The sequence below is a fragment of the Olea europaea genome, unplaced genomic scaffold (assembly GCF_002742605.1).
Source record: "Olea europaea var. sylvestris unplaced genomic scaffold, O_europaea_v1 scaffold3032, whole genome shotgun sequence".
Lineage (NCBI taxonomy): Eukaryota > Viridiplantae > Streptophyta > Magnoliopsida > Lamiales > Oleaceae > Olea > Olea europaea.
In genome coordinates this window covers 19,974-35,390 of record NW_019249000.1, presented here as the reverse complement: position 1 = coordinate 35,390, position 15,417 = coordinate 19,974, and the positions used below count along the sequence as shown (strand labels likewise).

The following is a 15,417-nucleotide window of genomic DNA, read 5'->3' as shown; positions in this document are numbered from 1 at the left end:
GGGGTTATGTGAGAAAGACAAAAATAGAAATAGTGATATATGATGGCGGAGAAGGAGAAGGAGGGCTTTGCATGAAATTTCGCCGTAAGATTGCAGTCTGGGGCGTGACTCTCGCTTCTTTCCATAATAATTTTCACGTTCTTAAGACCATGTTTGTCTAATTGTCTTAGCTCAAAACGAGTACTTGTAACATGAATAAATAAGCAAGTTTTAAATAAGAGATTTTTTTTTTTTTTTATCAATCTAAGTTGAAAATATTGTAGTGTAATATTTTTTGCTTAAAAGTGGCTAGTAAGAAAGTAGCTTATCCAAAATGTTTGGAAATGAAAATACTCAATATGTAAATAAAAAATTACATTTGACTAATTATGCACTTGGATAAATATTATGCCTTGTTCTACAAGGAGGTCCACACTTCGCGTCGCCTAGTCCCTTCCACACTCCCTTTGAAGCGATTAAGTAGCTGGATGAGGTGATTGGGGCACTTCGTTCGAAGTGACAATACCTTAACCTCAGTAGCACTTTCGAGACAAGGTATCATCTCATGCTGTAGTGAATTTTCAAAGTGTTTGGCCTATCCTATGAACAACTCCACCACATGTTACACTCTTGTGTATATAGGGGGCCCACAAATGAAAAAGGCTATAAACTCAAAGGTTGAACCCCAACCTTGAGGGTCCTCACTGTCGCGCCCCTAGAGGTTTGTGAAGGAGGTAAATTATGGAATGTGCTCCAACAGACCAGAAAACAAGAGTTACTTGTACACTGCGCCTACAAGGAGTCAAATTCCATTTCTCAGGAATCGAACCCCCACATTGCGGCTGCCAGCAAGGCATGAGATAACCTCACTCTTATCTTTTGCACCACTGAACTATATTCCGGGGGGTGAAAAAGGTTGTAAACTCTAGCATACAAGTGGTTTTATTCATCCTATGAAAGGCATCTTCCGCAATCAACCAAAAAATTATTTTCCACAAAGATGCTCAATACGTCTAACAAATTTGATAGTCCTATAGTAGATTTGCTCGATGAGCTTTTTAGATTGCATGCCTATGATATATAATGGCTTCTTTTTAGCCAGTTAAAAATGACGACAAGTCTATGATAGTTGTTTAAGTGTTATGTCCTAGAACGAATCGATTTTAGACACATACACTTTTAATATAATAATTGATGCATTCTATTTTTGGCAAGATCTATCAATAAACTGAATTTATTAAACTAATAGAATTCGAAGATTCAAGTCTTAATAACTTGTTAATCACATAGAGTTTTGATTGTGAGATAAATTATATATGATTGAATCTTGAATTATCCGTGATTGTAAGTAATAACGAAATACAAATATCATTATTATGGATTAGATCATCGCATATGGTATTCCTCACTTTTGAAGTAAATAGCTTATTCATAAGTTAAGATCGAATGACATTTAAATGAACATATGAATGTTTCATTAAAGAACACAACATTAGACACATGCTAGAGAGATTTCACATGGATAATTATTTGGGTGTCAATAGTTAATCTTTAACGTTCGATAGCGAAATTGATCATTCGATTTGAGGTCATCATAGTGCCTTATATGGGGATGATCATACTTTAATGATGTTGGATGTTGTTTTAACGTTCAGGCATGTCAAGAATCCTATGAAGGTTGTAAATTATCAATAGAAGATTCGTCATTTTTAGATAGTAAGAGATTGTGATTTACATTTTCATTTGGTTAAGTTGATAATAAAATCGTTGGTCAAGGTGTGCTCATAAGTTGAAAAAAGTTTCAACTTATATTGACTTAAGTGTGGGATGAAAGATATGAGCAATAATCGAGATTAACACTCTTCCATATCTCGTAATTAATCGGAGTATATTAATAGAGGCATTATAGTTTTACAGTAAACAAACAAGCTTTATTTTTTCATTCCACATGACATTCATCGTCACATGTATTGCCCCGACACATTACTTTACATCAATTTGGGACGATGGATGTGGATAGGTGATAAAATAAAATGGGGTATTTTAATTTGTCGATTTTTATTAGATCAAAATAATAATTTACGTCGTTAGGCATCTAATGATATTGAGCAATTAATTAATTGACAAGTGTTGAACAATTAATTAATTGGGCTGCTTGTTAATAAGCCCAAATTAATTAATCTAATTAATTAATTAATTAATTTATTGACAAAATATAATTAATTGGACTCCTTAAATATTAGATCGAGATAAGTTTAAGCGACGGGTCAAGCCCACTTAGACTTCTATTAATAGGCTATTAGGATTTGAAAAATATAATAGAACGTAATTATATCCTTGTTAGCACAAGAAAAGAAAAAATCATAGTTCTCTCAACCTTGTTTCTTGCGCGGATTTTTATTGGATGTTGGACAATTGGACAATTATGGATTGCAGATCGTGATTGTTTGTTTTCAAGATAAGTAAAGGATCTTGCAAAATTCTACAAATGCATAATTCATATAACATTTTATGTCTAACTACAAAGTAGATCCTTGTCGAAATTGAAATCTATTTTATTTTTTGCTATGCATGATTTAGTAAATTTTCAACAAGTTGGAATTGACACCTTTTGAGATCGATCGGTGTGCCTTTGGGATGTGGCAATGTGTCAAGTGTTTAATAGACACCACCTCTTTTCTCTTAGTATGAAACCTTACACTTAGTGTCTAGAATAGTAATGCAACTTTGAGCATCAAACTCATAAATTGCAATATTCGATATTCTCTTTTCAAATTCAGCACTCATACTCTTGTCCATTGTATCCCTGCTACACTCAAATATATCTTCTTCTTCATTTGACATGAACGTGGAGTGATCATCGTACCTTTCGTCGCCACTACAATCACGAGCAATCTAATGTGGTTGTCTAACTGTGCGAATAACATGCACATGGACAAAAAGGAGCCTGAATTTGTGGCCACTCAACACCGTCGGATTTCGAGTCAACATTAAACTTTTTTTAAATTTTTTTGGATAAACTTAAATTTTTGTTTTATCTTTGTCAAATAAACTTAATCAAGTTCTCGTAAGATTTCAAATTACACTAAAGAATAATTTTTTAAAAAGAATAATCATCTATTTTACTTGCGTGATAAATTTTACTTAGCAATCCATTTAAGCATTGAATCAAAATAAGTTATTTTGTAAAAATTGAAGTATCATAATTTTTTTGACAATAAATAAGATAAGAGTCATCTTTTAACCCTTGTTTCAACCATATTATTAGAATGAAAATGTATTTTTGAATAATTTATTGATGGGAAATATGTGGTTAAGAAATAAAGAAAAATTTTAGATTTGCGTATAATATTATTTTATTGAAGAGTGCGTGGTTGAGATGATGTCAAATTACTGTTGGAGAATGTATTTTTTTGAAAAAAAATGTGGCTCAAACATGATCTTAAGTAAAATTTTGTAATTAAAATAAAAATAACTAATTTATGCAAAAAATGTTTGGAAGTTATAAGTTACATAAAAGTATCTTTTACTCTTTTTTAATTTTAATTGTTAAGTTTGGCTATACATTACATATTTGGCTTGGCTTAAAAAGTTTAGTTGTAATTAAATATGTTTAATTCTTTTGAAATAAATAATTCTAATTTATTTATGTTAATAGTAGCGAAAGAGTTATGAGTTATGTCTTGAATAAATACCTCTTATAAACTTCGAAAATAGGAAAAATTAAGGCCCTGTTCTCTTTACTGTTTTCGGGCCGTTTTCTGTTTTCGATTTTTCAAAACGGTGAAAACGTGTTCTCTTTCCCGTTTTTGAAAACGAATTTTCGAAAACGAAAAAAAATTTGTGAAGAAAACACAAAACGACTTTTTTGTCGTTTTGAACGTTTTCAGTGTAAAACTTGAAAAAATTGAAAACGCGGGAAACAACTTTTTTTTTTTTTTTTTTTTAGGTGGTGTTGTGGTGATTCTCAAAATTAAAAAAAAAAAATCATTTTTTTTTTGTTTTGAGAAATTAACAAAAAGAACGCATTTTCAATAATTTCAAAACAAACACTCAAAACACAAAACTCAAAATGAATTCAAAACTCAAAACACAAAACTGAAACACAAAGAGAACACTCCCTAAGTCGTTTGAATGTGTTTGTAAATAAAAAGCACTTAAAAGTTACCTATTTCTTGAACTTGGCCAAACAAGCTTTATATAGCTTTATTTTATTATAATTAATGTAGTACTAAATATTAATAATGTATTTCTTATTAATGTTGTATAGTAAAACCTCAATAAATGAATTTTCTAAATTAGTAACTTTGTTTAAATAATAATCTTTTTCGGTTACAATTCAAACCAATATACTAAATTAATAATCACGTTAAATATTAGAATCTTTTAAGACACAAAGGGAATATAAAATTTTAATTCTTAAATATGTAAAATTTTAGAACACATTAAAGAATTTTTACTTGATGGCTTCTATTTTCCAATTCATTTTTTTTTCTGAAAATATACATCAAAAGTTCCTTGCTTTTTCTTTGTATTCAAACCAAACCCAATCCTATCCCTAATTTTATTAATAGAATGAGGAAAAAAAAATTAAAAGTGCATCAAATGGATCGATAGAAAGTCAAGTCGAGTTGATCGAGCTTGAACAATTCAATTCATTTTGACACCTCTACTTAAATATCCATTTTATCCCTACAAATTCCTAAATCTATACTTTCTTGTTTCCATATTGATAAATTGACAAAGTCAATCCTTAAACCCCGAATGTACACTTTAACCTTAAGCTTCTCTCCCTTGTTTATACATGAGAAATTCTTCAATGCACTTTTCTTGAAAACAAAGAAAATTAAATCTTACTCATAAAGCAAGAATTTCACAAAGAAACTTTCTTTTACCATTTTACGGCCCACTTGTTTAAAAGAATTTTTTTTTTCCCCGAAAATTGCAAATCAAGAATTTTACACAACTAGTTTAACTTGATCTCTAATCATTTATTCATTTCAATCTTACTTTTAGGAATGTTTCAACAATTCATGGACATAATGTGCAATGTAATGGTGTAAAAATAAGGCCCCGTTTGGTATCCATTTTTTTCAAAATACATTTTTTCTTTCTTCTTTTCAACCACACATTCTTCCTTAAAATAATATTACGCGTAAGTAAAAAAAAATTTCTTATTTTTCAACCACACATTTTCCATAAATTTACTATTCCCAAATGCATTTTTACATAAAAATGACTCCTAAACACACTCTAAGTCGAATTGAAACTCTCAATTGAGTTGAGTCAACTTTATATTTTTAAAGATTCACTAAATATCATAAGTCAAACCCTAATAATTAATTTCTTACATTTCTTCTTATTTAATTATCTCATTAGTATTACACATGAATACTCGTTTTATGTTGAAAGTTGGACTACGAAATTAAAATAAAAATGCCTCTCGTGAATAAAAATTTGATAAAAGCTAATCTTTTCATTTTGTCCCAATACTTTGGTACTGGATTAATTTCCCCCAAAAATAAAAAAATAATAAAAACCTTGGGCAAACATTTTCATTTTCTACTTTCTTCCAAAGAAGCTTACATGTTGATTGTTGAACCACATTTGTAAATAAATCAAACTTACTTTTAAGTAATTTATTTTGTCAATCTTGAAACTAGTACTATTACACTTTGTCACCCCTAAATTAATAGTATGATACATTGTACAATCATTTATCAATTAATGGGAATTATTAATTAGTAGAACATCTACTTCAAACAAAATAAATAAATAAATATTATGTTATGTACATTTGCTAATGTCACTAATATATATATATATATATATATATATATATATATATATATGAAAAAATACTAGATGAAAATAATTGCACCATCTCAAGATCATCATGAAGAAGATATAGTAAAGATATTTTAGCTGCCCGATTGTAAATCATAAGATACTCAGAGATGTATGGTTCGAAATTAGGGAAACAATAAGCAACAAACTACTTTATGTAAAAATAATTCTCTAAGAAACGTGATTCGGCTATTTAAAAAAAAAAATTGATACTTGGAATTAATTATTAGGAATTTAGGTCCCATTTGATGTAATTTTTAATCAATCTATCTACTAATTTATTAAAATCACATCAAGTGAGAATAATTTTTTGGAGGATTTTGACTCTACCAAAATTTAACTACTTCAATGATACCTTACATTTCGTTTTTTAATATATAATAAATAGTACAAAATTATTGTCATGCATGAATTTCGTTTTATTAATTCTCAATTAATTAACGTTCAAATTAATATAGACTCAATAAATATTAACTTGATGAATCTTAATCTACACGAATTTAGAGTTATCATAGATAAATTTATTTCCATTTTAGAATTTAGGAACTTTAAAGGATGTTTAAATTCATGTATTATCAATTAATTCTTATGTACCAAATGTTACATAAAAAAAAAAGTTGTTTATTTGTAGTTTTTTATCATCACAAAAATTTGATTATAGAAGTTGTATTTTGATAGTATAATTTTCTTTATCTTAAATTTCTATCTTAAATTTTATTTTCTTGAATTCATTTTAGACTCATCCAATCCTCTCAACAAATTTGTATCAAATATTATTTTACCGCACTTATAAAACATTTTAAAATAACGTGCACTACGTTCAATGCACGTCCAACTCTAATTTATTATAATAAAAATGGATAAAATTTATTATTAAACATTATAAATCTCATGTGTGATTAAAAATAATTGTCAATTTTGATTTAACTTTTTAGCAAACTTTTAATTTGCACAAAACATGTACTAAATAGCAGAATTATCAATAGTTTCATTAAATTTTTATTTATTTGAGAATTAATTCAGAGAGCTGAAAACAAAACTTATTTTTCTAAACGCAAGTCCCAGGGCTTTTAAATTAATTTATAGAAAAGTAACTTTAAAAACACCAAAATCCCAACAATAACAAGCCAAAATACTAAGAAACAAAGAACATCTAGAATGAAGCTATTTCCGTTTTGGCTTCCATTCTTTTAAATTTCCTGTTAAAAACTCTTGCATCCATACAACATAGTTATGAAGCATTTAATAGGAAGAAAATTATTGATCTTAATAGGAATGGCCAGGGCTAAGCAAAATGAACCGTATACAATATTACTCGTAATCCTAACTGATAATAAAAACCAGTCCACTTCAAGATCTGAAGAGTGCATCATTGGTTACAATAATTGAAACTTGAGAGTTTATCCATCAAGCCAAGCTTCAATTCTTTGGTCGATGTTCATCAATGTCGAGAAGTTTCACAACACGTTCTGCTTTTGCTCCACTTTTATGATCATAGTACTCAACAATGGCCGCCCCCGCTAATGCAGCAAGAGTAAGTGCCTGTGCATGCAACCTAATTTGCGACGAACATAATTTCAATACTCGTGCTATGACACAAGTAACAAAAACCATATAACACATCAAGACATCCCACTCGCTTCCACAAAGAAAAGTAATATGTATTTGTGTAAACAGAATTCCAAGGATCGAATCTCAGAATTTCAAGACAATGCTATAGCAGTGATGAGATTGCCTTGATGATTTATTTGTAATGAAAGGGCTTAATGCATAAATGAATAGGTAACTGTGGCATTTTCACAGGCAAACTCCTAGAATAGAATCAGTACGAACCAGTTCAAAACATGCAAACTTTAAGTTGATTTTCCAATCAAAATATAGCACTATGAATAACTAGTAGAAATTCTTTCAACATTGAAAAGAGGACTGCATTAGTATAGGAAAATCAGATCATAAATAAAACAAAATCTGCTCTCTCTGCTTTGTTTGTAATAAATCAAAGTTCATTGAATAATAGATGCAAATGACACAATATCGCTACAAAAGAGAACATGTACCTACGACACAACTTCTAAAAGGCAAAAAGGTCCATAAAATTAGAAAAAGGTCGCTACAAACTGCACTCTTCCTTTCCCCCTTTGCTCACATCAGAACATCATAATTCCTTGAAAGAAAGCTTCTAAAGTTCTTAGTCCAATTTCTCTCATTCTATTCATTTTCTTATCAATTCCATCCCTCACCCTTCTAAGTAGCTCATGATTAGCTTTATATTTTCTGGTACCTTATCAACATTTCTTTCATCTTCCCCTGTTTCCAAACCATTATCACTGATAGAAAACAACACTCCATTATTAAGATCACCATTCACCAACTATGATATCTATTATGTTGTAGTTGAAGAAAAGCGTTCTCACGTTGCATCAAATCCTTGCAGATGTCAAGAAAAAACTACAAAGTAAATCTGTTTGCCTTCTAGTTTTGAAGCTTCACATCATGATTAAAATTAGCTTCCAATGTTTTTATCCAAAACCTTGCTTTTTGGTTTATAATCATTTTTAATTACAACTACGGTAGCGTTGTCAAAATATAGTCCTTGAAGGCTCGAAGAAATGAAAACTCAACTGAACTCAATAAAATCTTATTCATTACTTATCACGGATGGGCTAGTTCTCCAACAAATGAAAAACAAGAACAATTATAACACATAAGCTTTGTTCTCAATAAATTTAGAATCAGCTACACAAAGCATTTTTCGCCATTTCAAGAGCTATGCCTTCTAAGATGTGTAATGAAATCACAACTTTGGACTGTCTAAAGCCCTATTAATTTTGGTTAATCTCTACACTACCCACCACACTCAACAACAATTGTGTTTTTCTTGTGAATAGGAGATATGTAAATGTAGACAAGCCATGTCTAAACCATTTAAATTGTCTTTTAACTTATTTCATCCTCCATTGGTGCTCATTCTACAAATTGGAGCGTATCCTTACCCTTTTTGTTATCTTTCAGCGTGGACACTTAATCCATTTTAATGCATCCACATTCATAATCTTAAGCACATTATGTCCTCTTAATACTCAATGATGAAAACCTAACTGACCTTTTTTAATTCAGATGAATAAAGAAGTTCAACACCACTGGTCTGCAGAACAGAACTTAGTTGGGATCTTTAAAATAGATTTTGTCTTTCAACTATGCATTACATTCACTCTAATTCTATGATTATATCCACCAGTACTATCTCAAATATGCAACGCCACCAACTCAATTCCATCAACTTAGCCTATATTGCCCAGAACTAATTTCACATGTGATTAACTATGAGAAATAATTGATTTCTCCATTTCTATTAAAAAAAAAAAGAAGGAGACGTCACAAATACAATAATGGTTAATCATACATATAAATTTTTACAGCATCATTACAGCAAAAAGAAAATGGTAAATACAGCACGCGCAAAACAAACGAAAACATTTCTTAGCATAATTCCAGGCATATCACCCGAAAAGAAATTGCACGTGTCAAATGGATTAAAGAAGGTAGGGTTCCATACAAACCATCCAAGCTACTGTTATCTAAAAGTTGCAATATTTTCTCACTTTTCACGGGCTCACAAAATTAATCCAAAAAATTAAAGAAAAATCAAATAGCAGAAAAGCATACCTAGCATGAATTATCTTGACGCTAGTTTTCATATTGGGTTGAGACCAATTGTATGCCAACGAACCTAGAATTCCACTTGCCCATAAAGTGCCTTCAAAAAAAAAATAAATAAATAAATAAAAATCCCACAAAATCAATACAAAAATTCAAGGCCTCACACACGCGCGCACGCACACAAATTATATGCAATCGAACCCCATAATTCCAGTTGCCAATAGAAGCCCCTGAAGTTTCCCACCGCAGAAAACTAAAATTCCAGGCCATATACATATAAAATACATATATAAACACATATGTAAAAATGGGATTTTGATATAATTACCAACAGTTCGAAGCTTGTGCTCCACGATCCATTCCCTGATAGATTCAATCTTTCCCTTCTCCTCTTCCATTTTTCTTATTTTTTTTTTTTTCTTTTTTCTTTTCAGCTTTTCGGCCTTTATAGTGTGTAATGTTTTGAAGGAAATGTCATCTGGACATGCCACGTTGAGTTTGAAGGCTTTAGCCTGTCAATTTTATGGCCTCAAGTTTGGCCAGGCCCAATTCTTGCCCTAATCTTCCGTGACAATAAAGCTATTTGTACATTCGGAGTTGACATCTCGAATAACGCTCCCTCACAAGAAAGGGGGTCCACACGTAATAAAATAAATCGTGGCCACCTCTTGTGAGAGGAGTATCATCCGAAATATCAACTCCGAATGTACAAATAGCAAAGTCCTCTTCTGTAATGTAATTTAAAATATTTTCTTTTAAATATTTGTTAGTGGTTTAATGGTTTGTTTGGATAAATTTATATTTTCAAGTTAAAATCAAACATTAATTTAGGTTAAATAGTTGTATGAAAAGTTCAAAATCTTTACTCGTTCTCACTCCAAACTTTATTCAGTACATTCTCATCATAACTTTATATTAATTATCACTTCTTGTCTTTAATGATTTTCGTCAAAAAATTTATCTAAGAGAGAGTGAAAAGATTATTTATCCCTCATTTTAAATCATACCGAAATAATTTATGAATGAAATTGCCGTTCATGATAAGATGCGATAACTAATGGAAGATTAAGATAAGAATAATGATAAAGAAAAGTTAGGGACATAAATATAACAATAAATAATGATTAATGACCTTTAATGCAATTGAGATGTAGTGGATTTATAAAATGGTGCCAATATTGTCGACCTTAGTTTGATCATAATCTACAATTTTTACCTACTTATTATAGTACTTTTCATGGTTGGGCATTGGCATTCTCTTTTATTGTTGTATCAACAACTCGAATTGTGGATTTTTATTATGATCCTGTTATCTAACATTTTTTTTACTATATGAAATTTATTTATTTATTTATTATTAACCATATTTGACCCCAATTCAATCTCGGTTCTACTTTTTGACAATTAGTCCTTTCACTTTTCTTGATCTATTTTCAAAATGTTGCTTTTAAATTTTTAATAGAACCATTCGGAAGACTGATCTTAGGGTTGAAAATTAACCGCGTGGTGTAATCTCAGCAAGAGTGTAACACCCAACAAAATAAATAAAATAAAATAAAATAATGTATATAAAAAAAAAAAAAACCGTCTGATCCAGTCAACAAGTTCATCAAACGAAAGCGGCAACCAGAAAAGCTCAAATAATTGGGCCTCTAATTTCTCCAGGTTTCTAGTATCACTTGGGCCTTGAGTAAAAGCTAGGCTCAAGTGAAAGCAACCCATTCGAGAGACGCGTGATCCTAAGGGGAAAAAAAAATCATAAATTAGGTATTTAGCCCTTGTTTGTTTGATCCCCATTTTTATCAAAAAATGAATTTTTGAATAGTGCATTGATGGAAAATGTGTGGTTAAAAAATAAAGAAAAATTTTGAATTTACGTGTAATATTATTTTATTGAAAATGTGTTGTTAAAATGAGGTTAAAAACCTATTCAAAAATTCATTTTTGGAAAAATTGCAGCAAAAGCCTCAAACCTATGAAATATTAGCAGACTTTTCCCAAAGTTTTGATTTGTTGCAGATATCACCCCTAACCTTTCCAAACGTCACAGGTAAAACCCTTTTGGACGGTTTCCATCCACAATTTCGTTAGTTGACCAAAAATTTAATTTTGACCACATTTTTAATATTTTAAAAATGGGTAAAAGAGAAATTTTCATTTATCACATTAAATAAGAATTAAATAAAAAAAAAAAAAAAAAAAAAAAAAAAAAAAAAAACACAACCATCTCTGGCTCTCTTCTTCTTCCTCTCACCCCACCTCAAATCTCAAATTCCTCACCAACCACCGCCACCTCCACAAAATCTCCACCTCAATTCTTGGTGGTAGCAAAAAGCAACGACTTCCCGTTGAGCCGGTCAAGATCAGACTTGCTAAGGTGGAAACTGACGATGAGTATTTGTTGGTTTTCGTCAGGGAACTAGGTTTTCTCTGGCTGAATGTACGGCACTACCGCCGTTTGTAATGAGAAACTCTTGAGCTTAATTTTGCAAAAACACGGAGAGAACGAAGGATGCACCATGACCTCGTTGGCTTGGACGCCACCGAAATCTTCAACGCTAAATTCCCTACAGTTAATCGTACAAAAGGACACGGATCCATTTCCTTTTTCCCCCAAAATGAAATATATAAACAGAATCCCTAAAAGTCCAGTCGAGAAAACAACGTATTTGACTTAACAGGAACAAACTTTCTTTTAGAGGATTTGCTTCATTGCTTGGTTTAATTAAGGAAGGCGTAGGGAGTGAGATAGTAGTTAAAATACGCTGGGGGGTAAAGAAGAAATGGAAGACGAAGAAGAAGAGCCCATAAGGATGCGTGCGAACATGGTGTGCAGTACCCGCTCTCCCCCTACGACTCCTTCTTGGCTCCACTCAACGACACTTTCACTGCAAATTTTTTTGAATGATGAGGGAAAAAAAATAATAAAGGAACACATCTTATTATCTAGATTCTGGTGAATGGGACCCCTATCTTCTTAGGTTTTGTTCAATGAAAAAATTCTCTTGGAGATGGAGGTGGAGGTGGAGGTGGCAGTGGTTGGTGTGGAATTTGGGATTTGAGGTGGAGGTGGGGTGGGAGGAAGAAGAAGAGAGGCAGAGAGGGTTGTGTTTTTTTATTTAATTCTTATTTAATGTGATAAATGAAAATTTACTCTTTTACCCCTTTCTAAAATATTAAAAATATGGTCAAAGTTAAATTTTTGGTCAACTAACGGAATTGTGGATGGAAATCGTCCAAAAAGGTTTTACCTGCAACGTTTGGAAAGGTTAGGGGTGACGGCTGCAACAAATCAAAAGTTTGGAAAAAGTATGCTAATGTTTGGCTTCTACTGCAATTTTCCCTTCATTTTTTTTTAAGAAAAAATGGGGTTGAAACGGGGGAAGTTCACCAATTCATTTTTTAGGTCTTAAGTTAAAAAATACAAAAATAAGGTATTTATTTATTAATTAAATGTAATAAGGTCACAATTATACAATTAATGGCCACTTGTACATAATTATAGGCTACAAATAGATCTAGACAAAAAAATTGAAAAATCGATCAAACCAATCAAACCGAATCGACTGGGGGTCGATTCGACATAGATAATTGGTTTGGTTTGATTTTCTTTTAAAAAAAATTATGGTTGGTCGGTTCATTCATTATTTGAAATCTTAAATCATTGATTAACTGAACCAACCCAATCCACTTACATATTTACTTTTTTTTTTAATTTAAGAAAAATAAAAGTCAAAAGATAAGTCATAATCTCATAACTATATATTGATTCTCTCCAATTTATGATGTTTCCGTTAAGTAATAGCACCAGACATTTCCTTTCACAAGCTCATTATGTTGCACTTAGCACTTTTTCCTATTCAAACAGTCAAACTACATGATACATAAAAAAGTAACAAAGTTTTTTAAGTTTTGTTGATCTGTCTCTATTAATCTGATTTTATTTGTTAGTCAAAAGTTCTTATAATATAAAATTATTCGGTTATTTTAGTTCTTGAAATCTAAGTGGGCTCAAAACTCGAACAATTTTTTTAAAAAAAATTAAATCTGGACTAAAAATCCAAACCGATTAACCGAACCAAATCGATTAATTTAGTTTTTGTTTTGGGTTGGAGTCGAAACCACACCCAAGTCTAGTTACAATTTATTTATTGGTCGTATATTATTAAATTAATTGATCACAAATTATTTAGATGTCACAAATCACAAATTTTATAAATCACAGATCAAAAAAATTCATAGGTCACATATTTTCAAATTTTTTGGTCACAAATTATTTTTTTAGTTAGAAATTATCATAGTTTAAGGTCACAGTTTAAAGTTAGCCAAAGAACCGAATAGTTGGTCATAAACACCAAACACCCAACCCCCGATCCCCCACCAATACTTGGTCATAAACACTCTTCATCCCATTCCATCGTCATCATTACCTCTTCCACCGCCACAACTACCACCAACGATAACAATACAACGCCACGACCACAGCAACATCACCACCACCACCAACCAAATATGAACCTACCAACCCACCACATTTACACCACAACTGGTCAAACACCACATATTGGTTGTGTCGCCAACACTATTGCACCCACAGCACACACACCTCCACCACCACCAACCAGATTTGTTGTAGTCTTCGGTAATAGCGGCCATGTGTGATGGAGAGAATAGAGAGATAGAAGTAGAGGATAGAGAGATTCAAAAAAATGAGAGCAAGTCAAACCATGATACATACAACAAGTAGAAAGGGCTTTGATAGCATAGAAGCTGAAATGGTAAAAAATGTTAAATTAAAGTTAAATTTGTTTGAAAAATTATAAATGTTTACAAACTACCACAAATGAAATATGTAAAATGCAGCATGCTGAAAGCGAAGATCCTAATCCCATAACAAGAGATGATGTTTATACTCAAGGACATACGCGAAAAAATGGTGAACCTTTTAATGAGTCAGCTAGGGAAACATTGGTAATGTTATATTGCTATTAGTAATTTTTTATCATTCAAAGCTTATATTAGGTAATTTTGGCCTATCAATGTATTTTCTCATATCAGAACAAAATAAAAGCATATTCAGAAACGGTTACCTCTCCAAACAAACACTCCCTTGAAGACGATGGTGTTGCAAAAGTACTTGATCTAGAACGTTGAGGACGGGTAAGAGCTCTTGGTTTTGATGCGACTCCTTCAAAGTTAAATGCTTTGGTGCACCATCATAACTTGCAATCTCATGTCCAAGAGTTGATGGATGAAACTAAAGAATTAAAAGCTTTGTTTCAAGTTAACAGTAAAAGTACTGAACAAGAAGATAATGTAAGCGGAAAACTAGAATCAGTGAATGTTATTTTAAATTACATATACTTTTTATATTCAAAATAATAAATTGTACATCTGGATATGGATTTCACAGCCTAGAGACAGAAGCTTGGATAGATTAGATGACCTTCAAAATAAGAAATGCAGATTGTTATCTTGGTTTGGGAAAGCTAATATTGTTACAAAGGATGAAATTGCATCAACAAACCCAAGTGATCTAGTACATCATGTACCCCTTAGTAATGAATGTTGGAGTTTGGGTTAATGAAATGATCGATAATGTCAGTTTATATCGCCCCACACGTGAGCTTTTTCTTCTTGAAGATGCATTAGGAAGTATAATTGCACGGCCAATTAGGTACATCGAAGAGGATTTGCCGTAATCACAACAAAAGTATGCTTAACTTCTTTTCTATTTTAATTCTATTTACCTTTACATTCGGTCTCAATTGAAGATTGGGTATGCTTAACTTCTTTTCAATTTTAATTCTATTTACCTTTACATTCGGTCTCAATTGAAGATTGAGTTGTTTAAAATCAAGAAGTTGATAGGTGGTTTATTTGAATTGAACATTAAGTTTTTACTTGGCTGCCAAAATGATTATTTATATA

General features: G+C 31.2%; 1 protein-coding gene across 1 annotated transcript; it reads right to left on the bottom strand.

Annotated features, from left to right (window-relative positions):
- Positions 1–6,978: 6,978 nt before the first annotated feature.
- Positions 6,979–9,955, bottom strand: LOC111384874. Its single transcript, XM_023009214.1, has 3 exons — positions 9,815–9,955; positions 9,493–9,583; positions 6,979–7,381 (listed from the first exon to the last, which is right to left on the bottom strand). Exons 1-3 carry the CDS (start codon positions 9,882–9,884, stop codon positions 7,246–7,248), a joined length of 297 nt encoding a protein of 98 aa, XP_022864982.1. The 5' UTR covers positions 9,885–9,955; the 3' UTR covers positions 6,979–7,245.
- Between the last annotated feature and the right edge of the window lie 5,462 nt (positions 9,956–15,417).